The sequence below is a fragment of the Myotis myotis genome, unplaced genomic scaffold (genome assembly GCF_014108235.1).
Source record: "Myotis myotis isolate mMyoMyo1 unplaced genomic scaffold, mMyoMyo1.p scaffold_m19_p_39, whole genome shotgun sequence".
Classification (NCBI taxonomy): Eukaryota; Metazoa; Chordata; class Mammalia; order Chiroptera; family Vespertilionidae; genus Myotis; species Myotis myotis.
In genome coordinates this window covers 1,633,069-1,658,936 of record NW_023416345.1, presented here as the reverse complement: position 1 = coordinate 1,658,936, position 25,868 = coordinate 1,633,069, and the positions used below count along the sequence as shown (strand labels likewise).

At 60.4% G+C, this 25,868-nt stretch overlaps 2 protein-coding genes across 4 annotated transcripts in view; one reads left to right on the top strand and one right to left on the bottom strand.

The window, feature by feature from the left end:
* Window positions 1–653: 653 nt before the first annotated feature.
* MCPH1 (microcephalin 1) overlaps window positions 654–25,868 on the bottom strand; it is a 99,601-nt gene continuing 74,386 nt past the window's right edge. The window contains exons 13-14 of one of the 2 annotated variants that reach the window (XM_036303908.1): window positions 2,985–3,222; window positions 654–1,724 (exon numbers count right to left, since the gene is read on the bottom strand). In XM_036303908.1, the coding sequence (XP_036159801.1) occupies window positions 1,669–1,724; window positions 2,985–3,222 (294 nt within the window). In that variant the 3' untranslated portion in view covers window positions 654–1,668. The remainder of the gene's footprint in view (window positions 1,725–2,984; window positions 3,223–25,868) is intronic. The other variant, XM_036303906.1, reaches the window with a different exon arrangement.
* Window positions 24,577–25,868, top strand: part of ANGPT2 (angiopoietin 2) — a 41,962-nt gene continuing 40,670 nt past the window's right edge. The window contains exon 1 of one of the 2 annotated variants that reach the window (XM_036303909.1): window positions 24,577–25,005. In XM_036303909.1, the coding sequence (XP_036159802.1) occupies window positions 24,721–25,005 (285 nt within the window). In that variant the 5' untranslated portion in view covers window positions 24,577–24,720. The remainder of the gene's footprint in view (window positions 25,006–25,868) is intronic. The other variant, XM_036303910.1, reaches the window with a different exon arrangement.

Here is a 25,868-nt window from a genome sequence, read left to right as displayed (position 1 = left end):
GGCGATGGGCCCGGCGATGGGCCCGACTGGCTGGTCCGTCCCAGACGCGGGGCCTGCGACGCCTCCCATGCTTCTGTGCACACAGCGCTGCGGCCTCTCCGTGCGCCTCTCCCCTAAGGGACGCTCTCGAGAGGAATGACCGGGAGGGGCTGGGTGTCCTGCTTCCAGGCACCGGCTAGAGAGACCTGCGGACTTCAGTCCTCACCAGTGACCTGCCCGGGAGGAACCAGGTGCCGAAAGGAGCGCGCGCTGCCTTCGGAGGGACGCCTGGGCCCGCCCGGTAGGTGTCCTCTAGGGCAGGGGTGGCCTCTGCTGGTCCGCGAGGTCCGAAGGCCTGGCGACCGCTGCCCCAGGCCCATGTTCTTACCGGTTTCTGCCTGACGACCTATTGCCGTGGTTACACCGAATCCACAGACCAACCTGAGAACCGCTGCTATCAATGTCGACTTCTAAAACATGAACGCGGGGCATTTCTCCATTTATCTAGATCTGTAACCTCTTAGCAATGTTTCATGGTTTCAGTACTTTTGTTAAATTTATTCCTATTTTAGTTTATTTTTAGATGCCATTATAAACTAATTGTATTTTTCCATTTTCAAATTGTTTATTGATAATATATATAGAAATACAATTAACTTAGTTTGGAATATTGGCTTTTATGTCCTGTAATCTCCTTAAAGACTATGTTTTCTTTGACTCCTTATATATTTACATATAGTGTCATGTGACCTGAGAACAGTCTTACCCTTCATTTCTAATCTGCGTTCTCTCATGTCTTCTTCTCTGGGTGGGATGTGAGGAGCGATGGTGAAAGCCGGCACCGGTGGGAACCGTAGAGACCAGGCCCCCAGCCCTGCAGCCTGGTGAGGGGTGAGGCTCGCCTGCGGCACTACCAGCAGGACAGGAGGCTAAAGGCGCTTCCAGGGCCGGGCCGGGGGCACCGTGAACCCGGCGGCTCTCGGGAGTCTCCCTGCGGCCCCGTGGTGAGGGGCCTGGGCGCCATGAGGGGACTGCGTGTGTTGGACACGGTTTTGAATCCAAGAGAAAGCCCTCCTCACTTCCATGCTGTCATGACCTCGACTCTCGAAGGTGTAGCCCAGCAGTTGATCTGTTGCCACGCCGAGGGACTTGAATCCTGGGGGGGTCACAGCTACGTGAGCAGCCGCCCCTCCCGCTCGCTCGGGGACTGGGCAGCGCTGCCCCTCAGGAGGCGACCGGGCGGCCGGCCAGTTCCCTCCGGGGACAGCAAGCCTGAGGCCAGCGTGGTGGACCCGCCCCTGCTCCGGCCCTGGCGCTCAGGGCCCTGTGCCGCTAACCTAACCGCTGCGAGTCTTGCTGCACAACCAGCACCTCACGACCCAGGGACAGCGTGGCCATCTCTGGTGACGGGGGCTAGAGAGACCCAGTGTCTGATGGAACTGAGGGCGAGACCATTCTCTGCAACGAGACCATGAACCGATCGCACTCTTTATTTACCAGGCGAGAGACCACGGTCTGGAGCTCTGATCACGGCCACTGCCAGACACAGGTGCCGGGCAGCCCGGCCTCTGGGACGCGGGGCCACAGGAGGACGCGGGCGGCGGCGGGACGGCCCTCTGGGGGCTCCTCCCACGGCCTCCGTCTCCGGGAGCGCCGGACCGGACGGAGCCGCCTCAGGTGCGGGCGGCCTCACTGCCGCAGCAGGTAGTCCTCGCAGGCGCAGACCGTGTGCTGGGTCACCGAGTCTGGGGAGAGAGAGGGCATCGGTGGGTCAGGGGCCAGGCGCACAGACGCCGTCCCCTTTCTATACAAGCCTGAGCTGTCCTGTGAGGTCTGCGGTGGCCCAGAGCCGCCTCTCCCCGCGTCCCCGCGGCCACAGCACATAAATCAGCAGGACATGAAACGCAAGGAAAGACCAGCCTCAGGCACACGCACCCCACGCTTGGCAGCCACCGGTGCTGTGAGAGCTGCTGGTTTAGCTCCTCAGACCACCGAACGGACCACGGGGGTGACGCCCGCGCCGGTGAGGGTGCGGGAGCTGCGGTCGGCATGGAGAGCACAGGCCGGCCCAGGAACGCCACGGCCACGCGTCCATTTCACAGACACACTCAGGCCTGTGCGGGCGAGTGAAGCTCCTGGGAACGCCTTCAAGAACGCAAGCATCACATCCAGGTAAAAGCAACACCTCGCTTCCTGGTGCTGGGAATTTAACGCTGTTTTCCTGTTTATTTTCATACACATTCAAGTGCCCAGACGGGTTTCTCTCTAAGAAAATCCCCATTTCTCCTGCTGGCTGAATGAGTCACTCCGAGTCGTGGCCTTGGTGTCCTGCGTGTCAGCAAAGACGGACCTGGGACTGAGGGGACACAGACGCTCCCAGAGCCTGGCTGTGGGGCAGCGGCACCTGTTCTCAGGGCTTCCCAGAGGCAGATCAGGCGCTGGGGGGGGGGGGGGGGGGTGCGGAGCAGGCGCTTGGGGAGGAGCAGGAGCTAAGAGTTAGGGGACAGAGCCGTAGATTTGGGGCAGCTCTGGGTAGATGGTCTCAGAGGACTCCTTGCCCCGCAGGCGGCACTTGGGCCGACAGTGAGAAGCAGGCAGGTCCACGTCAGCCGTGAGGGATGATTGCAGGGTTCTGCCGAGCAGGCACGTGGACACAGACGTCCACCAAGGCCCAGGCGCACGGAGGGGCGTGGGCAGGAGGCTTCCCCCTGGAGAGCCCTGTCCTATCCCAGGCAGCACTCTCAGGGAACGCCAGGCGACACTGCAGTCAGAGGTGCCCCCGACTTCTCTGAATCCCCAGAACCCAGCTGTCCCTGAGCCTGCAGTCAGAGGCGCCCCTCAACCTTGTGTTTTGTCCCCCAGAACCCAGCTGTCCCTGAGCCTGCAGTCAGAGGTGCCCCTCAACCTTGTGTTTTGTCCCCCAGAACCCAGCTGTCCCTGAGCCTGCAGTCAGAGGCGCCCCCAACCTTGTGTTTTGTCCCCCAGGACCCCGAGCAGGTTCCTACCAAGGATCCACTTCTCCGACAGGTACGTGACGGTCTCCTTCCTCCTCCCCTGGCAGGGCCCGATGAAGAGGCTGGCCTGGCGAGGGACCCCGGTGACCCGACCCCCACACAGGAGGACCAGCTCCCACAGCTTGGCTCTGGGGGGGTCGCTGGCTGGTGAGATGAACATCGTGGGCTGATCGGCGAACAGCGTCCCCTGGTACTGTCCCGCGGACAGGTGGCGCTCCTGGCGGCAGAGCTGTGGGCAGAGACATAGGGTTAGGCCTGAGCACCTCGTGGGGAACAGGCATGGCGATGCTCACGCCCTCTCTGGGGGGACAGGTGGCACAGCCAGTGAGCCCCGAATCTGAGGACCCAGAGCAGGCGGCAGCACACTGACATTCTCTGAAGCCAACAACTCACAGGCAAGAAAGGGTCAGGTCTCTGAGCTGCTTCGCGTTCTAACTGAGCTGCTGGGAACACCCAGCTGTGCAGACAGTGACCATGGTGTCCACGCGGCCGGGAGGGACGGGCACAGGGCTGTCAGGGGCACCGGGGACGGGGAGGCGCAGGCCTGGGCAGCGGGGAGCTCTCGGGACCCGGGAGGCGGGAACGAAGACGCCTGAGTGTAATGGAGCTTCTCTGCGTGGCTCACGGTGGCCGGAGTCCCCACGCCGCCTGTCGGAACTCTGAGCTCAGGCCTCTCGCCGTTCCCACTCCGGCCGCGCCTGCCCGTCTTGCTGCTGGCATGTTCCATCACTGGCCACGGAGCAGACAGGGCCCAGGTCGGTGTGAGAAGCACGGCTGCAGTGTCGTCTGAAAACAGCACTTTTAAAGCTGCTCACGTTCAGAACGAAAGCCGCTGGCACTGGAAGGGGCTGAGTCCCAGACGAGCAGGCCGAGGCCAGGAGTCAGGCTCCGTAGCAGTCTGACCGGCACTCCCCACCTACGGACTGTGCCCGGGACGGGTGGGAGGGAGGGAGACAAGATGACAGAACGGGTGCTCCCCGGGCAAATCCCACCTCCGCCACCTACTCTGTGACCTGAGCTCAGTGTGCGGGGCTGCCCAGGGCGGGGACAGGCCTCGCCCCCAGCCATGCTGCCAGGTGTTCACAGGGGCACCCGGCAGAAGAGCCTTCAGCCTGATGGACTCCTCAGCAGCTATAGACTCCGCAGCTCAAGCCCCTCCCACCCGCAGCTCAAGCCCCTCCCACTCTGAAACACCTGCCCCTGGGCCCCAGGACCCCTCTCTGGGTTTGCCCCTCCCTGGGCCTGGGCCCACCCTCTCCACCAGGCCACGCTGTCCGAGAATTCTCGTTCCACCGCAAGCTCCCTTCCACCAACGCGGCTCATTCCCGGCCTCAGCACAGAGCTCCGGCCCTCAGACCAACCACCCCCTGGTTCCTTTCCGATGACCTGCAGGCCTCCCACAAGCCACAGGCCCGAGTCCTCACTCACCCTCCTCACCCCACACCCGGCCCCTTACCCAGCAGCTGCAGTGACTGGGGGCCCACGGTGTGCTGGCGCCAGGAACCAGCCCGGGCACCCCTTGCCATGACCGAGGAGAGAGTCTTGCTGTGTCCGGCTCAGGGCAGACAGAGGGCCAGGTCCCACCAGGTCACGGAGCCCAAGTGGAGGCCTCGGGTTCCCACCAGGCCGCTCCGCTCTGAACAGACACACGGCTGCTCCCAGACTCTCCGGCCATGGCACCAGCCACCCCTGGTGGAAGCCGCGCCCAGGGAGTGCCCTCGCCCCCCCCCCCCCCCCGCCCCTGCCTCCAGGGCCGGATCTGGCGGAGCAGAGCTGGTGCAGGCACGGTGCCTGGAGCAGAGCTGGGGCAGGCACGGCGCCTGGAGCAGAGCTGGTGCAGGCACGGTGCCTGGAGCAGAGCTGGGGCAGGCACGGCGCCTGCTCTCCGGGAGCCCAGGACGCCCATTTCCTGGAAGACTGACAGCACGCAGGGGGTGAGCCGGTGAAGGGGAGCCGTGAGATGGGGGACGACGGCACCCACGCATGAGATGCCGGGCCTGAGCTCCGGGACAGGCAGTGAGGCCTGCCCCACCCGCTCCTAACGACACGACGGGAGATGAGGGGACGGGAGACCCAGTGGCCATGCCGGCCGCACACCTGCACCGACTGCGAGGTGCGCACACACACCACCTCGCAGTCTCAGGAGGGGAGACGGGAGGGTGTGGACGCAAAGCCAGGAAGAGTGGTGCCAAGGACGCCAAGAAGCCAGGCCTGGAGGGCGCTCCCAGGGTCAGTGCGTTTAAGTCGCATTAAGTTACTTTCTCTGGCTTTCCTGAGTGACAGGACGTGTAATCGGCCCTGACTTGACCACCACCACGTTTCAAAATGTTTCTCCAAACATGGAAACCGGGGAAGGAGGGGGGGATGGGGCCCAGCAAGGCGCGTCTCCCGCCACGGGCACGTCCACTAGTGGAACGTCTGTGCTGGTGTCCGGAGGAGGGGGGAAAGGCCTGCCTGGCATGCAGGGGTCTCCGACGACGGTTTCCGGAAGTTCTCGTTTTGGGAGGAAAGTGGAGTCAGGCCCCGGCGGGCACACTTCTGGCCCAGCCCCAGCCCCAGCCCCAGCCCCAGCCCGCACCGAGCCTGCCCTGTTCCCTACAGGCGGCTGCAGTGTGAGCCCAGGAGGCTGCTGAGCTGACCGTGTGAGGCCTTGGATTCTTAAAGCGCCGTTGGCGTTTGAAAGGCTCATGCGTGATGGGAACAGTCGTCCTGGGGACCCACAAATAGCCTCTAAGAGCCCGGAGCCTGGGCCTCCTGCCTCGCAGCGTTCATCGCGGTGAGAGGGTCAGCGCTGCGGCCCTGCCTGTGCGTCCGGCCGGCGCGGGCCTCCCTTGGCTTCATCATGTCAGCGAGCCGGCCACACGCCTCCGGGTCGCTTTTCGCTCTCAGTTTTCAAAAATCCCGGAAAAACACACATTCGGAAATCGCTCTGGATTCCACAGAGCTTTTTATCTGACCCTTAAACTGCCCGGTACGTGGCAAGAAATGTGTAAACCTACGGGAATCTGGCGCCCATGGTGTCAGTGGACATCGGGGCTCGGTGGGGGCCTGTGGCCTCAGAGCCCCTGGCAGTGCCATTAAGTTGGGGCGGCGGCCTCAGAGCTCCCGGGGTCTCCAGGGGCCAGGGCTGCGGAAGGACCCAGCAGAGGCCCACAACCCGGGCAGCAAGCAGGTCCCAGACGTTCTGGGGCAGCGAGGGGGTGTGGCCTGGGCGCAGCAGTTCACCCCCAGGTGACCTGTGAGCCACGCCATCCCATCACAGTCGAAGGGGCTCCGCTCAGCCAGTGTCCTGCCCTGAAAGGCTCTTTGCGGTTCTGAGGCCGGGAGCCGCGCACACATCTGCGAGGACGTAAGGAGTGGGTGCCATCTGCCTGGCATGGACCCGCCCCACCGACCACACAGCACAGAACAGGCTGCTGCCTTAGGAAGCTTGAAAGAGGAGGGAAAGCACGCACCTGAGCGCGGCTGCCAGGCCTCCTCCCAGGAGGGATTAACAGGAGGCGAGTTTCCACCTCGTGTGGCTGTCCACATTACCAAAGTGCTGGGGAGTTCACCACCAGCAGGTCCCCCTGGAGGCCTCTTAGGGGATCGGCTTCTCATCTGTGGGGTACAGAGCCCCGCAGACCCCGGACCAGCATGGTCAGTGCCCACTTCTCTTTCAGAGGCTCCCACAGGGGCGGAAGCTGCAGAGGCGGGAGGGCCACATGCCCTGCGCCGTGGGCTGACGCTGTCCCTGGTGCTCTGGCCACGGGCAGTGAGGACTGAGACCGGAGGGCTGAGGGCCAGCCCAGCCCAGCTGCCAGCCACAGACGGACGCACAACCCATGTCATGTCCGAAGAAGGAGCCCTGCAGGGGCCCGCCTCCCAACGCAGCGGGAACGCCGCACACAGAATGCGGGCTCTGGGGGCCCAAGAGCTGGTGCTGGTTCAGATTTGTTCCTGGCTGAATCAGCTTGGGTCTCTTCTGAGAACCCCACAGCCCACGTTCAGCGGGAACCATGGCCAGAGGAATCAGTGCTGCCTGCAGAACGTGCCGCGGGCGGGCACCCCTCCTTGCTGGGCCTTCCCCAGGGTTATCTCTTCCAATGCACACGTCCCAGAGGGACTGCACGGGCACATAATTCCATAAGCAACGATGGTATGGCTTCCAGGCATGTCCACCAGCTGCTGCCGCGCCTCTGCACCGACTCTGGGCCCGAGGTGTCCCCGAGCTCCCGGGCGGGCGGGCGGGGAGACAGCAAGGCTGCCTGGCGCCTCGGGCTCAGCAGCACGTGGTCGAGACTCAGCCACGTGGCTGCGTGTCCTCTTCATGCTACAGACGTCCTATCACTTTCTGACTCACCACAGTGTTCATCCCCTCACCTGGCATGGACACTGGCTGCTCCCTCTCCTCAGAACAGGACATGCGTCTGTTTCCCTGGGAACATACCCGGGAGTGGAGTGCTGGCCATGGTAAGTACTCGTTTCATTTCAACGAGAAATTGCCAACCTCTGAAGTTCCTGCCATTTTATACCCAGAAGCAAAGCATGAGTCCTAGTGGCTCCGTGTGCCATTAGCTTGGCACTAACTGGCTTAGCAGGTGTGCAGACGTGGCTTTCTGTGGTTTCCACAGCGACTCTCCTAGCATCTTCTCCTGTGTCCCTGAGCAGATTCCAGGACAGGAGGTCCATGTTTAAGAACTTGGATTGGGTGTAAGAATTATCTATTCTGACTGCAACCTCCTTTTCAAATATATGGGCTAGACATAGTTTCTTAATTCTCTCAACGCTGTCTCACTTCTATAATTTCTTTTCTACTCTAAGACCACACACCCGGGGCCCACTGAGTCTCGATCACTCTCACCATGGCGACGGAGTAAAACCCAACAGCACACCCAGGGCTGCAGAGGGTGGCCGGAGGTCGGGCCCAGGAGCAGAGTGTAAGTGGAGCCGCACTGGGCGGGTGACGAGGAGGGAAGGAGACAGATCTGGGTGCGTAGACCTGGCTGTGTGAACAGCGAGGAAGCCACGGAGCAGAGGGCCTCAGGCTGACCAGGTCGCCTGTGGGCCCGCGGGGGAAGGGACGGGCGAGGAAGACGCACTGGCCCTGCTGAGCAGGACCCAAGCCGGCGCCCCTCCCGCCCTCCCCCACCCTTCCCGCAGGACTCTCCCGTGTTCAGGTCAGGTCCTCCCCGCCCGTGGTTCCCGCCCACAGGTGCTGCCGGCACCTCCCACAGCCTCAGACTCACTCCGCCTGCCTCCCTTCACTGCCGGGTCCTCACAAACCCCGCCCAGGCGCGCCTCCCTCGTTGGTCGGAAGGCCTGTCGGACTCGAGGCAGCTCCGAATGGGCCGTCCTGCCCACGGGAACCTCCTGTCCTGGAATCTCTGCTCAGGGGCCCGGCCCCTTCCAGGCAGATGCGACTCTAACTCCAGATGCTGCGCAGGGCCCCGCACAGGGGCAGGGGCTGAGGGAACGGACAATGTGCACCCGCCTTCCAAACCTCGGAATCCAGCGGGAGAGACAGCCGTGAGCAGCCAGCCAGATGACACCCATGGTCCTTCTTTCTGAGTGTGGATGCTGGTGCGGTGAGAACAGCACCCCAACCACAAAAGGGGGGACTCATTCCTCCTGGGAAGAGTGGGGAACGCTTCCCAGAGGAGCCCGTCCCGGGGAATCAGGGAAAGGCTGTGTGTGGGGCCCTGTGAGGGGCAGAAGGGCGGGTCAGGCCGAGGTCGCCGCGTGGGAGGAGGTCTGACCTTGACCTTGGAGGCAAAGGGAAGTCCTAGAAACGTGGAAGCAGAGGGCAGCGCGCTGAAGCCTGGGGTCGGAGGTGACCGGGGGCAGCGGGTGGAGAGGCCAGCTGTCTAAGGCTCAGCAACATGCGTGGGCGAAGCGTGAGGGCGATGATGCCGGCGTCCCGCCTGCGCCCGTGTCCCCCGGGCCTTGCTGGGAGCACCCACAGAAGATGAGGCGGAGCTCTGCCTTCCCGGGGCTCAGTCCCTGCCTTCTTACCGTCTCTGCCTGTGGGGCGGCAGCAATGACCGCCTCACGTCCCCTCTCTGTGGTCACCCCACACCTGCCCCCCGACTGTGACCAGGCACTGCCATCTTCTCCACCTGGTGTGGGCTGTTCGTTGGGGTCGGATTGCACAGGCCTCCCAGCGCCCGGCGCGGGAGGGGCACCTGAACCATATAGATGGGGGCCTGGCCTCCTGCACCTCCCATCCCCCCGGAGCAGTTACCTTCTGAAGCTCTTGCATCGCTTACGTATCCAGACAGTGTTTCAAAGCCCACCTGTGCTTACACACTCGCCGAGGACCCATTCCTTCCGCTCATAGTAACAACCACACCCTCTGTTAAAGTGTTAGTAACTTAGACCCGTGATGAAGAGGCCTCTCCACAGAGGGCCACCAAGTTCCCGCCCGTCACATGGACAGTCTCGGTCAGACTAACACGCGGACACGGGGCATCGCGAGCCCGGGCCTCCCTTCGGGTGGGAAGCCGGGAGCCCGCTCACGGTGGACCTGAGCAGTGTGCCCACTGAACCCCGGATGTCACGGAGCAGCAGAGGGCTGGCCACACCCCCAAGGTCACGTCCACACGCCAGGCGGTCACTAAGGTGCCCACAGGGGTGGCTCCTCAGCCTCAAAGAGAGGTGCTGCCCGAGACCCTAGCAGCCACCTCACCAAGGGCGTTCACAGACCGAGCTCACCAGAGAGCAAATTCACCCGCAGGAGACAACACCACGCCTGTCGGAGGGCAGAGCCGGACTGACACCACCACGCCTGTCAGAGGCCAGAGCCGGACCGACACCACCAGCGCCTGTCAGAGGCCAGAGCCGGACCGACACCACCCTGTGCCTGTCGGAGGGCAGAGCTGGACCGACACCACCACGCCTGTCGGAGGCCAGAGCCGGACCGACACCACCACGCCTGTCGGAGGCCAGAGCTGGACCGACACCACCAGCGCCTGTCAGAGGCCAGAGCCGGACCGACACCACCACGCCTGTCGGAGAACAGAGCCGGACCGACACCACCCAGCGCCTGTCGGAGGCCAGAGCCGGACCGACACCACCAGCGCCTGTCAGAGGCCAGAGCCGGACCGACACCACCACGCCTGTCGGAGGCCAGAGCCGGACCGACAACACCCAGCGCCTGTCGGAGGCCAGAGCCGGACCGACACCACCAGCGCCTGTCGGAGGACAGAGCCGGACCGACACCACCAGCGCCTGTCGGAGGCCAGAGCCGGACCGACACCACCCTGTGCCTGTCGGAGGGCAGAGCTGGACCGACACCACCACGCCTGTCGGAGGGCAGAGCCGGACCGACACCACCCAGCGCCTGTCGGAGGCCAGAGCCAGACCGACACCACCCTGTGCCTGTCGGAGGGCAGAGCTGGACCGACACCACCCCGCGCTGGCGGACGTGAGCGGCAGGAACCTTGCTCGCACTCGCAGATGCGACGGTGCATGGCACCGTGGGCTGTTGCTTATACAACCAAACACGCTCTCCACACAACCCAGCAACCACGCTCCATGGTACTGACCCAGAGCTGAGAACTGGGGCCACACCAGAGCCCGCACACGGAGGCGGACAGCAGCGTCATCGCCGAGACCCCTTCCGTCGGGATGGACAGCGAGGCTGTGCTCCCTCCAGACCACGGACGGGTCTCAGATAAAAAGAACGGGCTGTCGTCATGGGGAGTCAAGGAGGGACGTGAATGTGCGACTGACAGCCCCCTGTCAGCGTGTGAGTCCCACGCTGTGACGTCCGGGGAAAGGCAAGGCCACGGGACATGGGAACAGGGGGTTTCCTGGGGGGGGGGGGTGAGCAGACACACAGGGCTTTTCCAGGTGTGACCCCTCAGCGTGACCCCATAAGGATGGACAGGCGCCACCACACACCTGCCCACACCCAGGACGCACAGCACAGAGGGACCCGCTGCCCTGTGGGCTCTGGGGGACGCCATGTAAGTGCAGGCTCATCGGTTGTGACAAACGTCCCCTCTGGTGAGTGAGTCTGAGAACGAGGGAGGCTGGAGGTGAGGCTGAGAATGAGGGAGGCTGGGGTGGGGTGGGGGAGAGGATATAGGAAATCTCTGTACCTTCCTCTCAATTCTGCTCAAAACCTGTAACTGTTCTTAAAAAAGTCTTAAGAAGAAAAACAAAGGCGCTTCGTGCTCCGTGCCTGTGAGAACAGCCGGTGGGCACCTGCCCCCGAGCCCGCATGGCCCCGGTTTAGCACGGGCTGGCCAGGGCCACACAGCCAGGCAGGGCCGGGCTCACTCCCGGGACCCCATTCCCCAGCACGTCCGTCCGTCCACGGCCCCTCCTGGGCTCCCCGTGACGTCCTGCGACGGGCGGGCCTGTGAGGGCAGCGGTGGGTTTCACACGCGGCTCTAGCCTGCGGCCGCAGCGTCTCCACGTGTCCAGGCAGCACCAGAGCTGCCTCCTTCAGGGCAGGACGACCCTGACCAGGGGCTGCTGTGTCCGCGCCAGCCCTGCGCTGAGCCCCCATCGCTGCTGCCAGACGGCGGAAGCCTCCCTGGCAGCACAGACAGAAGGAACAGGCCTCTCTTGGTCTTGGCTGTCCCCGCCCCTCCCGCCCCTCCCCGCCCCTCCCCACCCCTCCCTGCGGCCCTGGAGGCAGCAGAAGCTGCGGGTCAATCACTGTGTCGCACCCACAGACAGGACAGGAGGACAGGCAGCTGCATTTTAAAGACGTGCACCATCTCCACAGAACCTCCGTGGTCCCCACCCCCGCTCACGGCCTCAAACACAAACACGAAAACAAACCCAAACGAAGGTAACGTGAACCGGGGAAAGGGCGCCGGCTGTCCCCCACAGTGACTCAGCCCGCACCTGAGAATGCGCGCGGCCGCTTCCTGCCCAGAAAACACCAAACAAGTGGTTTCCTCTGCAAACACGCGATGACATCAGGCGCGGTTCCTATCATCCCGGGGCCGTCTCCCGCCCGCGTTTGCTTTGGCAAACGTAGAAACGCTCTCATCACAGGGGAGGAAAACAGCGCCCTGCGTCGCGATAAGAACCGCGCAGAGCACATCCCGGCTCCGCGCGGCAGGCTGCCTGCGGGGACAGGGACGGGGGACAGGGGACGGGGGACGGGGACGGCGTCTCGCAGTCCCGGCCCCGCGCCCAGGTACTGCCGAGTCACTGGGAGCGAATTCCAAAGGTATCGATGATTCCTGTCACAGGTTCCCGTTCTCTTAGGCATATCCTTCCGGCAGGAGGGCCGGCATTCCTGTGGGAGACACGTAACAGCCTGGAGGCCGCTTTGTGGGACTCGGGAGAGGAGATGGCCTTCCTTTCACGGCCTGGGGTGGGGGTGGGGGGTTCTCCCTGCACAGGGCTCCGTGCACGTCCACGTCTCTCCAAGCTCCGCACGGCCACGTGGCCGCTCCTCACAGCACCAAGGGAACCTGCTTCACCCTTTTTTAAAATGTAAATTCTTTATTGTTTAAAGTACCACATGTCTCCTTTCCCCCCTTGGCCATCCCTGGCCACTCCTGCCCCCCAGCACATGCCCTCACCCCACTGTCTGTGTCCATGGGTCAAGCTCACAGGCAGGCATGCAAGTCCTTCGGTTGGTCTCTTACCCACACCCTCCCCTGCCTTCCCTGAGGCTGGACCGTCTGTTCGTGCTTCCGTGCCTCTGGGCTTATTCTTGCCCATCAGTCTGTGCTGTGCATGGGTTTCACGCTTTCGGGGTTCACGGCCTGACGTCCTCTTGTCCCCTCGGGTCAGCGGGTGCCTCGCTCCTTGTCTCCTAGTGGAAAAGCACTCGCTTTGGAACTCGGGCCCTGAGCGGCGGCCGCTCCCTCCGTGAGGCTGGAACTGGTGATGGTTCCCGAAGGGCCAGCACCCGCCTTCTCTGGGGCTGCAGTGGCCAACCTCCAGGGCACATCCCTCTGTCTGTCCAGATCCCTCAAGATCCCGTGCGGGGAGCACGCGGGGGAGGGGGGGTAGTGGCCACACCCCGCTCTCTGCCCTCCTCCCGTGCTGGCCAGGAGAGCAAGGCAGGCGGGGGCAGAGGGGAGTGAAGAGCTGGCAGCTCCTCACCTCCTCTCCCCGCTCTGTCGCCTGCAGGCGGACTGTGGCGCAGCCGGCGAAGGACACGGCGTCTGCGTGAAGCATGCGAGGCACCTTCCCGGAGAAGCAGGGCTGGGCCGCCGTGCACAGCGCACCCGCCCTGAGCGGGACCGTGACCCCAGACGGCTTCCTAAGGGCGGGAGACCCCAGCCTGGAGCCGCGACCTGAGTGAGAAGACAAGAAGGAAGCTCCCTGTTTATTTGGGGAAAAGGAGAGAGAAAAGCAAGTGCCTAGATCACCTTTAAAGTAACGAAGTGCAGCCAAACGCCGAGCAGCTCCGATTTAAAAGGAGACACTGAGTCTTGCAGGAAAACCACTCTGTGTCTGGATTAACTCAAAGAGGGTGAGGACCGAGGTGGGGCCCATGCAGGGCGGGGCGGGGGCGGGGGGGGGGGTGCAGAGGAGGACGAGGGGCGGGGTCCCCTCACTTGCGCACCAGGTGCTGCCGGTCCTGAAGGGCCACCAACCCGGGTCTGAGCAGGACGGAGCCCTTTAACCTTCCTGGGCTGCACATCCCAGGCGGAGCCCGGGGTCCTCGCTGGGTCCCTGGGGCTGAGGGTCAGGACTCAGGGCCCCTCCGTCTCTCAAAGCCACTGTGAGTCTCCGCGGCTTCACTCCCCACCGCCTCCTGGAGTGAGGCGTCTGCAGCCCATCTCCCCTGGCCGTGAGGTCACGTCCCGGCGACCTCATGGGTGACTCCTGGCCGCGCCCCCCCGCCCGCCCCGCGGAGCTGAAGGAGCAGAGTCAGCCATGCACCAGGAGGAACTTGCCCTTCAAAGCCGAGAATTTTAAAATTTGTATTTTTTTTCTTCAAGAGTTAGTTGTGCAAAGAATGAACAGAACACGCGATGACAAGGGGCCTCTCCGATAGCAGTGCCAGCTCTAACCGCTCAGCACGGCTCTGACACGCGGCCCGCTCTCCTGTGGACGCCTGTCCTGCTCCTGCCACGTCGTCCCCTTAGACGGCACCGACGCGCGCAAAGAACCCGTGGCTCCAGAGCCACGTTCCCCCAGGCCCCTGGCTAGTGGGGGCCCAGGACCCAGCAGATCCTCTGGTGGCCACACATGGGATTCGCCCGTGCCCCCCAGGATGCCTGTGCCCCCCAGGACGCCCGCGCCCCCCAGGACGCTGAGCTGTGCCCCTGCTCTGCCTGTGGCCACATTGGCTCACAAGCAACACAGAAAACAGCAAAGGGCTTCCTCCTGCCCTGGAAGTGGTCCCTGGCCGATGCGTGTGTCCGGGTCATCCTCCCCGTCACACCACCCCACCCGCTGCGGGTCCACTCGGGTCCCAGAGTGACTGCCACGCGCCTGGGAGGGATCCCTCCCCCGAGCGAAGGAGACGCTCCTGCTCCAAGGCGCTTGGCTCCCCGTCCCTGCCCCTCACGGCGCCTGGTCCCCACGCCCTCGCTTCCCTGTTACAACAGGCTCCATGTGGCCTGCGAGGAGGGTGGCAGGTGCCATACGCTACACGAATCGCGGGCACGGCTGCCGTTCTGTGCGCATCCTGGAGGGACGTGAGGTGACACGGATGGACCGAGACTTCTCCTCTGAATTACTTGCATCCAAGAAGCACAGACGGTCGACTCCTGCAGGTGTTCCACCGCAGCTCCCCGTCTCCGTCGGAAGATGAATGAGACGCAGAGCGCGCCAACGGCCGCACGCAGATGCCAGGGGAATAGACCCAAGACCACACCCCGAGCTGCTGAGTTGCCACAAATGCCGGGGCAACCCCTGCAGCACCGAGGGCGGCGGGTCCGAGGGCCTGGGCACCCTTGTTCCCACTGCACAGCTCCTTGTGGTCACAGGAGGCGCAGGAGGCCGGGCGAGCGCGCAGTAGGCGCGCAGGGAGGGCTGCCCCCCTCCCCCCTCCCTGAAATAACCCCCTTGTGCAGGGTCCTGTCTCTCCAGAGCGAGGGCTGACGTCACCCAGCCTGGAATTCCTGGTGGGAAACGCGGATGAACTCACTGGATCCGAGATCCTGTTTTCATGCCGATATCCTCAGTCACAGAATGTGAGGAAAGAGAGGAAGTGAGACCAACAAACAAACATTCCTTACGCACTGTCAGTGTGTCTGTGCCGAGGAAGATTCCCGTAAGCTCAGGTACCGCTTGTTTGTCCAGAAGGAGAAAACGCTTAATAAGTGACAAAACTGTCATTTGAGTCTGAGTTCTGTAAAACGACCTTTTCTCCATGTCGACGTTTCTCCCATCTGTCACCACAGAGAAACCTGCCTGACCCTGGGCCCCTTCACCCCATATCGTCCCTCCTGCCCCTGTACCCCCCTCATCCCGCCCCGACCCTGGGCCCCTTGAGGCTCGCTGGAGATTACCCTGTTAGCCATGCACTGGGCTTTCTGAATGGGTAGCTTGGTGCCTGTCACCAATTTGGGAAACTCTCCAGCCGCTGTGTCTGAAATGCCTTCGTCCCCCCCCCCCCCCCCCCCCGGCCCCCGCCCCCGCCCCCACCCCGGGTCTCTCCCACTTTCCTGCGTCTCCGGAGCTGCCATGCCACCCTCTCAGTGACTTGTTTTAACTTATCTCTCAGCTCACGGAATCTCTAATCTTTCGTTAAACACGACCTTAAATGGCGATAATTGTACTTTTTAGTTCTGGGAGTTTTCTTCTCATATTTGTAAGATTTTTTCTTTTTTACTTTTCTGTCTCATTGAAGTGTTACCAAATTTTACTGTATGTACTTCAGCCTGGTAAGTGTTAGGGGTTGAATGGTGGCCCCCCTCCCCCCAAGATGTAAGTGCCAGCTCATCTCCAGTGCCCGAGACCTGGTCCCCAATGGGAAACGGGCTGTCACAGAGGTCCCTGCAGCCACGGGCCACGGAACGGCTTTTCCATCAAAGGCTCATGCGACCACGGGTCCCCGCGGCTGCGACCGGCTGGGAGATCCCTGCTGCTTGGTGTGTGCGCACAAATGCACGAGTGGGACTCGACGTCTAGATGTGGCGCGGTGTCTCTCTGCGTTAAACGTGACGAACGCATCCTGGGTGGTACGTTAGTTGCTATTGATGCGCGTCCTTATTAGTTGCTCCTCATTTCTGTAACTGACTAATGAAAACGGTCAGTTTTGCTCACTATCCTACACAATAAAAGCATAGTATGCAGCCCTGACCGGTGTGGCTCAGTGGATAGAGCGCTGGCCTGCGGACTGAAGGGTCCCAGGTTCGATTCTGGTCAAGGGCATGTACCTTGGTTGTGGGCACATCCCCAGTAGGAGATGTGCAGGAGGCAGCTGATCGATGTTTCTCTCTCATTGATGTTTCTAGCTCTCTATCCCTCTCCCTTCCTCTCTGTGAAAAATGAATAAAATATATATTTTTTAAAAAAGCATAGTATGCAAATTGTCCCCTCGACTGGGAGTTTGTCTGGGAGTTCGACCAGGGGGTGGGGCCGGCCAGGGGAAGGGAGAGGCCCAGCTGGTGGTCGAGGTGGCAGGCGGCCGGGAGAAGGGAGGGAGTACCCGGCCAGCAGCCGCTAGGGACCCTAACAATGCACGAATTTTGTGCCCTGGGCCTCTAGTCCTATACAATAAAAGAGAAACATGCAAATTAACTGTCCCTCCGCTATGCTCAAGCCATGCCCACAAGCCACACCCACCAGCCAATCAGGAGTGAGTATGCAAATTAACCCAACTAGGATGGTGGCAGCCAGGCCAAGGAGCTGGACTGATCAGGAGGCTTGGGTTGCCCCCAGTGATGGAGGAAGCCAAGCTTCCCGCCTGCTTTGGCCAGCCCTCAGCTCTGCTCAAGGCTACAAAGGTTCAATTATAGAAGATAAATAAATCCCAGATACCCGTTTCCAGACCAAAAGGAGACGCTGGGAGCTTGGGTCGCTGGGGGACGTGGCCAGCCTGAAAATGGCCCTCAGCCCCTCACCCAGGCTAGCCAGGCACCTCAGCGGGACCCCAACCCTGATCTGGGACACCTTTCAGGGCAAACCAACAGCCCCCCCCAACCCAGCCAATGCACTAGGCTTCTATCCTATATAATAAAAGGGTAATATGCAAATTGACCCTAACAGTGGAACGACTGGGAATGACTGGTCACTATGACACACACTGACCACCAGGGGGCAGATGCTCAATGCAGGAGCTGCCCCCTGGTGGTCAGTGCGCTCCACAGGGGGAGCTCTGCTCAGCCACAAGCCAGGCTGCCAGCTGCCAGCACAGCGGTGGTGGTGGGAGCCTCTCCCGCCTGTTCAGCAGCACTAAGGATGTCCGACTGTTGTTTAGGCCTGCTTCCCGCTGGCAAGTGGACATCCCCGAGGGCTCCCGGGCTGCCAGAGGGATGTCTGACTGCCAGCTTAGGCCCGATCCCCCAGGGAGCGGGACTGAGCCAGCAGGTGGACATCCTCCGAGGGGTCCCAGACTACGAGAGGGCACAGGCTGGGCTGAGGGACCCCCCTCCCGAGTGCACAAATTTTTGTGCACTGGGCCTCTAGTCTATATATAAAAGGCTAAGTGACTGGCCAATCGGCCAGTAGCTATGACACGCACTGACCACCAGGGGCAGATGCTCAATGCAGGAGCTGCTGAGCTTCGGTCCCTTGGCAGTGGTGGTTCTTGGGTGACGCACCTGGAACCGGAAAGCAGGGAGCCCAATTCCGGGCTGTGTCACCAAGAACCAGCCTCTTGCAATCTGGGGCCCGCGGGGGATGTTGGAGAGATGGTTTCGGCCCGATCCCCACAGGCCAGGCTGAGGGACCCCACCAGTGCACGGATGGCCTCTAGTTTGTTATAAGACCAGCAGAGGGAGCAGTGAGCATCACCAGTGGATTTGGTATCTGCATTCTCCTACAGCAAGCATGTCAAACTCACAGGCTCACACGGGCCAGATAAACAAGGTTGAAGTTTACGTGGCTGCAGAAGAGCAAAAGCTTCCATTTTCATAGAAATGTGGGTTTATTTCGATAGAGACATGCTGACTACAAAGGGCTGAAATAAATGAGTCATCATTAACAAAAATGGAACATTTTAATAAAAATTAATTTTTCTTGAACTGAATTATTCAGGCCGGGCTGAGGGACCCCCCTCCCGAGTGCACAAATTTTTGTGCACCGGGCCTCTAGCCTATATATAAAAGGCTAAATGATTGGCCAACCGGCCAGTAGCTATGACACACACTGAATAACTGTATAAATTAATAAGCGTCACACAAATAAACCTATTTTTCTTCTCCGAAAGCAAAATATTTCCTGTTGGGCACACCAAACAAATCAGTACAGACTAATGACTGGCAATTGGCTGCTAAAATATTTGTTGCTGGTATTAGTGGCGAGAAATGGTGCGCCTGCACTAAGGCGCAGAAGTGAAATGAATGCAACACGGTTATAGTAATCAGTCATTAGTGACCATTGTAGTTCATTATTAATAACTAGAGGCCCGATGCACAAAATTCGTGCAAGAGTAGGCCTTCCTTCCCCCGGCTGCCGGCACCAGCTTCCCTCTGGCTCCCGGGACCTGGGCTTCCCTCGCAGCCCGGCTTCGTCCAGAAGGACGTCCGGTCTAATTAGCATATTACGCTTTTACTATAGATAATGTATAACAGGATATTATAAAAATTAAGTTACGAAGTCTCTCTTAGCATGTTTCTTTTTTTTTTTTTTTTTTTAATATATTTTATTGAGTTTTTACAGAGAGGAAAGGAGAGAGATAGAGAGTTAGAAACATCGATGAGAGAGAAACATCGACCAGCTGCCTCCTGCACACACCCCACTGGGGATGTGCCCGCAACCAAGGTACATGCCCTTGACCGGAATCGAACCCAGGACCCTTCAGTCCGCAGGCCGACGCTCTATCCACTGAGCCAAACCGGTTTCGGCTCTTAGCATGTTTCTTACATACCGTCATACTGACTGGGCCACACAAATATTCCTGGTGGGCTGCATGTGGCCCATGGGCTGCGAGTTTGACATGCTTGTGCTACAGGTAACATTGCTAGTAGATTTTTGTTTTAGTTTTCATTGAAGTCAAGCAAAACTTTCTGACGATAAGTTAAAGAAGGTCACTGCAATGTGCATCAGGATTTTGGGGACAGCAAACTTATTTTTCTGTAACATCCTACTCGTGTCAGGGCTTTCGCAAACAGAGGTCAAAACGAGGTACTTAACACAGTTACCAATGTCCTCTCCTGACAGTCTCGGCAAAATGAACTTCCTTTCATCTTCTTTTTGTTTTTTTTTTGTTTTTAAATATATTTTATTGATTTTTTACAGAGAGGAAGGGATAGAGATAGAGAGTTAAAAACATTGATGAGAGAGAAACATCGATCAGCTGCCTCCTGCACATCTCCCCACTGGGGATGTGCCCGCAACCCAGGTACATGCCCTTGACTGGAATCGAACCTGGGACCTCTCAGTCCGCAGGCCGACGCTCTATCCACTGAGCCAAACCGGTTTCGGCTCACCTTCCTTTTGTATCAACCTTTCTTTGCATTGAGTCTCTTTCCTCGAAATAAAATATTTGGGGACGAACAATTCATTATTTTAGAAAAATAATTAAAAATTTTTTTTTTTTCATTTCAGAGAGGAAGGAAGAGGGAGAGAGAGAGAAACATCCATGATGAGAGAGAATCATGGATCGGCTGCCTTCTGCATGCCCCGCACTGGGGATTGAGCCCACAACCAGGGCATGTGCCATGTCCAGGAATCCAACCGTGACCTCCTGGTTCATGGATCGACGTTCAACCCCTGAGCCACGCCGGCCATGTGAAAACGGTTCATTATTAATGGTGTGAGTGCCAAGGCATCGCATGCGATGGGGCTTAGGAAGACAAGAGGTGCACGTATTGACTGGGTCATCAGGAAAGACGTAGGTCATAGGACGGCCACGCATGGATTTGTGAAGGAATAAGAGACGGAGTATTTTTATACACTTGATGCAAACATCACATCTTTTTATGCACAACTATTCTAACATCATTCTCCAAAAACTATAATTCCTCAAAAACACTTTTAATACATGTAACACCATAATCAAGCCTAATTTCCCAAAGGAAGATTTTTTTAATATCGAGTCAGACCGATGGGAATCTCCAAAGGGGGTCTGTGCTTTTATTTTTTTACTTCTTGGACGTAAGTGATTTTATTTATGTTAACCTATCACCAAGAGTGATAATATATCATCATGTAAATAGCATGCATGACATTTTTCTCTCTCTTATTTTGAAAGGCTTCTCAATAATTAAGATAAAAATTTTATAAAGTTATATTAAACAAAGAGTAATCTAGATGGCATTAAGCCCTTTCAAAAGAAATTCACTCTGAGGGAAATTAGGTTTTTTAGTAGAATGAGTATGACAACAGGCTAGACACATTTTTTTCACAAGCAACAGCACTTGAATTCTCTACACTGCTGTTGAAATAAATTTAAAAACATTTAACATAAAATTATAACTCATAAACCCACCTCAAAATCTCTAATATTGTTAGTCAAAGGAAAGCCTTTATTGACTTTACATTGGCCATGTGTAAAGCAGTTACCACTGACATCAATCCCTGAAAACAAAATGTTTGGCATTTTTTCTGTGGGGAGAAAACAGGACACAGAATTACGGGCAAAAGTATTATCAGGCGAACGCACTCATCTGTTGTTTTAGAATTTCACCCACCGGCTTTTTAAAGTTATGATTTGTACCTTAACCTTTCAGGCATTTTTTTGATGAGATGATAAGGCATTCCACAAAAATATTAGAGAATAAAAATATTTAAAAATCAGAGCATTTGAGATAACGTGTTTTTCTTAAATAACAGGAGAATTATATAAACCAAAATATTCCTAAAAATTCAGGGAATTCATCCTGAAATCTTAAACAAACAAACAAACAAAAAAAGCAGTTACTTGGCTGTTTCCCAAGTCCTCACGGTCACATAGCTATACAACGTAGCCTTCACTGCCACGGCTCTTCAGAGGGTGCTATGCTGGTTTTGGCAGAACAAAGAAAAAAGTCCAGGAATCTTTTAAGTTTCTTTTTTTAAAAAATGGGTCCTCAATGTCTTTTAGACATAACTTCCCAAGGTGTACTCTCGGACAAGTAGAATGATGAGTGCGTTTGGTTCCTTTGTGATTGAACAACCTCAGTAAGAAGGGCAGCCACCTCAGCCACCACCTGAGAACCACATTCCCTCAGATTATTACTCCAACTCGTCCATCAGGACCCGCCGCTAACCAGCAGCCGGTGCCTCCCTGTCCAGCAGCAGTGGCACAGCTGCAGGGGAGATGAGGCCCACGCTGCCCGGTCTGCCCCCACGCCGCCCATCTACCCGCTAGCCTACCCACTCACCTGCCCGCCCGCCTACCCGCTCACCTGCCCATTCAACCACCTGCTCACCTACCTGCTCACCTACCCGCTCACCTGCCCGCTCACCTGCCCATTCACCCACCTGCTCACCCACCCGCTCACTTACCCGCTCACCTACCCGCTCGCCCTGCCCACTCACCTGCCCACTCACCTACCCGCTCACCTGCCCACTCACCTACCCGCTCGCCCTACCCGCTCACCTACCCGCTCACCTGCCCACTCGCCCTACCCACTTGCCCTGCCCACTCACCTACCCGCTCGCCTGCCCACTCGCCTGCCCGCTCACCTACCCACTCACCTACCTGCTCACCTGCCCGCTCACCTACCCACTCACCTACCTGCTCACCTACCCACTCACCTACCCGCTTGCCCTGCCCACTCACCTACCCGCTCACCTACCCGCCCACCTGCCCGCTCACCTGCCCGCTCACCTACCTGCTCACCTACCTGCTCACTTACCCTGCTCGCCCTGCCCACTCACCTGCCTGCTCGCCGTGCCTGCTCACCTTGCCCACTCACCTACCCACTCATCTGCCCGCTCGCCCTGCCTGCTGACCCTACTTGTGTGAATGGAAACACCTGGAAGCGCCAGGAAATGGCTGCTCCCCAGGAAGGAGAGGGCCTGAGAACACGCCTGGCAAAGGGCTCTCCTCCCCTCGGCAGGCAGGTCCTGGTCCCTCCTCCCACAAGCTGGGTGCCAGGAGCCGAAGCCTCACTGAGGGGGCATTTAGGTTGTTCTCCAAGTCATGCCAGATGCCAGACATGCTCACCTGCAACCAGACAGGGACCCACGCTCCTCGAGGCCTCACACTTCATTCCAGAAACCGCCTACACTCTAACAGCGCAGCAGGCCCTCTGCCACCTCCATCGGGGGCACTGAAGAGGCAGAGAAAGGAGAAAACCTGTCCAAGCGGGAAAGCTGGGCACCAGCTTAGCTGATGCCCCTGGGAGGCCGCACCTGGACGCTCCCGGGCTAGAGCGAGGCCAGTGTCATGCCTGCTGCCCTGGGCGCAGCCAGGCCTCTGCCACTCGGATGCCACAGGCCCAGGGGCTGAGGCAGGCACACCGTGGGCCCTAGCGGCCTGGCAGCGCTAGCTAGCTCAGGGACCCACGGTCACCAGTAGGGAAACTGAGGCTTTAAGCATTGGCTTCCGATCTCACTGAATCTGGGTTCTAGTAAGTCTTCAAAACCTGCAGGCTTCACCTGTCCTGCTCTGTGACCAGTGCCCCGTGGGGACCAGGCGCCCCTGTCCTGCTCCGTGACCGGTGCCCCGTGGGGACCAGGCGCCCCTGTCCTGCTCCACGTCCAGCCTTCCTGAGTCGGCTGAAGACACAGCCCCTCGGAAAGACCCGGGTGCTCTTTACTCAGACACGGGCAGCACGCGCTGTCGGGGACGAGGGCGGTAACAGTGGGCGCCCGGTGGCGGACAGCCTGGGTGCCCACGAAAAGCACCTGGGACGTCTGCTGACGAGAAAGACCAGACACGGTGCTGCTGTGACCTCAGCGGAGACAGGCGGAGCCTCAGGGAGAGCCTGGTGCGACCTGGGCGGGACCTGCTGCCAGGGACCCTGGGGCCAGCGAGGGGGTGAGCTGCCAGGTGCAACGGCGTCTCGTGAGAACACATCCCCGAACGGATTCTCTCTGCAAACGCACATTCACCCAAGAATCGAGTCACAGTTCCGTGCTCCCCTGCGACTGAGAAGTCCGAACCTGTACAGAATCTCTGCGAGTTTATTTGAGCCAAACTGATGACAAGGCTGGGAAGCAGGATCTCAGCGGACTGGGCAAGTGCTCAGGGGCACGGCAGGTTCCATCTTCCTTCAAACATCGCCACCGGAGGGGCGGCCTGCCATCCCTGGCGGCCGGGGAGGGACACACCTCGTGTGCACGGGGGGGGGGGGGGGGGGGGGGCACAGGGCGGTAACTGACGATCAGCACCCACAGCGCGTGGAGGTGGTGAGGGGACAAGGTGGGCCCTGAGGGGTCTGGCAGAGGCCCCTCTGACCCGGCACAGGTATGCCGCCCAGGTGCGAAGGGCAGCAGGTGCTCACGCAGGTGAAGGGGACTTGGACTGAGGATTGTGCGCGAGGGACCGTCCCCTGGGTTCCTCTCGGCCCCTGGGTCTGGGAGCCACACCGGGAGCCGAGCTTGCATGCAGCTGCCTGGCCCTGGCTTTCCGGGAGGGTGTGGTCCCTGGGGCACCGCAGTGCCTACCAGTGAGGGGCGCCCGCCGGCACGGAGATGCAACAGCCACCTCCCTGGTGCCCTCTGCTGGGGGTGAGCGGAGCCCGGTCTCCCAAGGGCCGGGCTCAGGGACTCCGGGAGAGGCTGGGGACGCCCGGCCTCGGAACCCAGCCAGGCGAGTCCGCCTCACAGGCGAGGGCCTGAGCCATTCATTACACGGGGGCGATGGACGGGACCCTGGCAATGTCACACACTACGGGCGGGCGAGAGCGAGCCGGTCTGCACGCGCAGGTCTGCTGCTCCGCTGCCCTGCGCGCCTTTGGAGGCACCCTCTCCGGTCGCTGACATCGGGGCGGGTGTTTGTGGAAGAGACTGGGCGTCAGGGCTCAGATGGGACCTTCCCACAGGACTGAGCGAAGCGCAGTCTCCCGCCGAACGGAAAGGAAAACTCCGTCCTGAGCTGAGGGTCCGAACCCAGGCAGCACCCAGCTGCCCGGCCGGCCAGGTGGGTTTCTCCGCGGCTCCCCCTCCTGCTGTCACACCAGCCAGCCCTGTCACAGCTGCAGCACTTGGCTCCCGAAGGGACACAGGAACTTCACGTGCGTTCCAGCTGCTACCTCCGCTACCTGGCCAGCTGCACGGGGCGGGGCGGGCAGACGGGAGAGCCGGGCTCTCCAGGAAGCGCTCAATTAGGGAGGTGCCCATGCAACGGGGTCCTGCAGCCTCGCGTTCCCAGCGGGCTCCGCAGCCGGGCGGGAGGCAGGCAGCCAGCGGCGGGGTTTTTCCTGTTGCCGGGCTGCTGACCCCCCACAGGAAGATAACGGACCAGCCGGGGGCGGAGCAGCTCACACACATGCCTGGCTGCGCCGATCACTCATCATATAAGGAGCGGAGCCAGCGCCTGGATCTGGACACGCAGCTCTGGGCAGAGAAAGACAAGCGACTCTGATCCCGGGAACTCAGCCCAGCGAGCAGGGTCCTGGCCGGCTCAGGGACCGCTCCCGCAGGACGGGGCCGCTGGCTGCCAGGGGCGCAGCACAGGGCCGCGGATGGACCCTGAGCCCAGCGGTTGAGCCCGGCGTCCGTCCGTCCCACGCGCCCGGTGGGCTGCTGAGCGGCGGGGCCAGCGCAGACGGCAGGCATGTGGCAGCTCCTGTTCCTCACGCTGAGCTGGGACCTGGTCCCGGCCGCCGCCCACAGCCTCCACAGGAGCATGGACGGCGCGGGGCGGCGGCAGTACCAGGTGCAGCACGGCGCCTGCAGCTACACCTTCCTGCTGCCCGAGACCGACAACTGCCGCCCGCCCGCCGGCTCCTACGTGTCCAACGCGGTGCAGAGGGACGCGCCCCTCGACTACGACGACTCGGTGCAGAGGCTGCAGGTGCTGGAGGGCATCATGGAGAACAACACGCAGTGGCTGATGAAGGTAGGGCCGCGGCTCGGGGGCGGGGCGGGAGAGGGGGTCGCCGCAGTTTCCCGGGTCCTGGGGGCGTGGGTCCTGGCGAGGGAGGGTATTTGAAAGAGCCTGACTCCACAGCGAGCTCTGCGGGAGGGTCTCTGCGGAGGAGGGGCTCCGGCTGCTGCTTGTGGTTAAGCTCCAGCCCCGGAGGCCGTCCACGCTGGCAGGCGGGGCCAGGAAAGCCGTGACAATCCTGCTAATTGCTGATACATAACGGATGAGGAAAGTGCTTTACCAATTTCCTGAATTTATTTACTAAAACGGACTGGGGCTCTTGGTAAATGAGAGGAAATTCACTAATGCAGACCTCACGCTTTTCCGAGCCCTGGCTCCCCCGGGGCTGTCGCCTGTGAAGGGCGGACAGGCTGGACCCAGGCAGCCCCCTTGCCAGCGCCGCCGGCTGTGAGGGTGGCCCACGGGGGAGGCGCGGGCCGGAGCCCTGCACTTACTCCGGGACAGGGGGCCGTGTTCCCACGCAAACCCGGGCGCTATGTACACAGAACCCCGGGGGCTGCGTTCACGGGGTGTGTGCGCGGGTGACTGTCAGCCGGCGCCGCTCCGTCCTCCGCGGGAGGCTGGGGGCAGAGGACACAGGAGGGCAGAGGACACAGGAGCGCACACGCTGGCTCCATTCACAACTTCGCCCCAGAGACGCCCATCCCCGCCAGGCCTGCCTGTCACAGGAACGCTCGCTCAGGCTGCCGGATCCTAATCTCAGCCTCGATCTGGCCCTCATCTGCGTTTCTCATTAACTGGGCCTCCGGAGAGGAAGGGGCCAGGAGCCCAGGGTCGGAATGAATGGGGCGCGCGTCTCGGCTTCACAGGGAGCA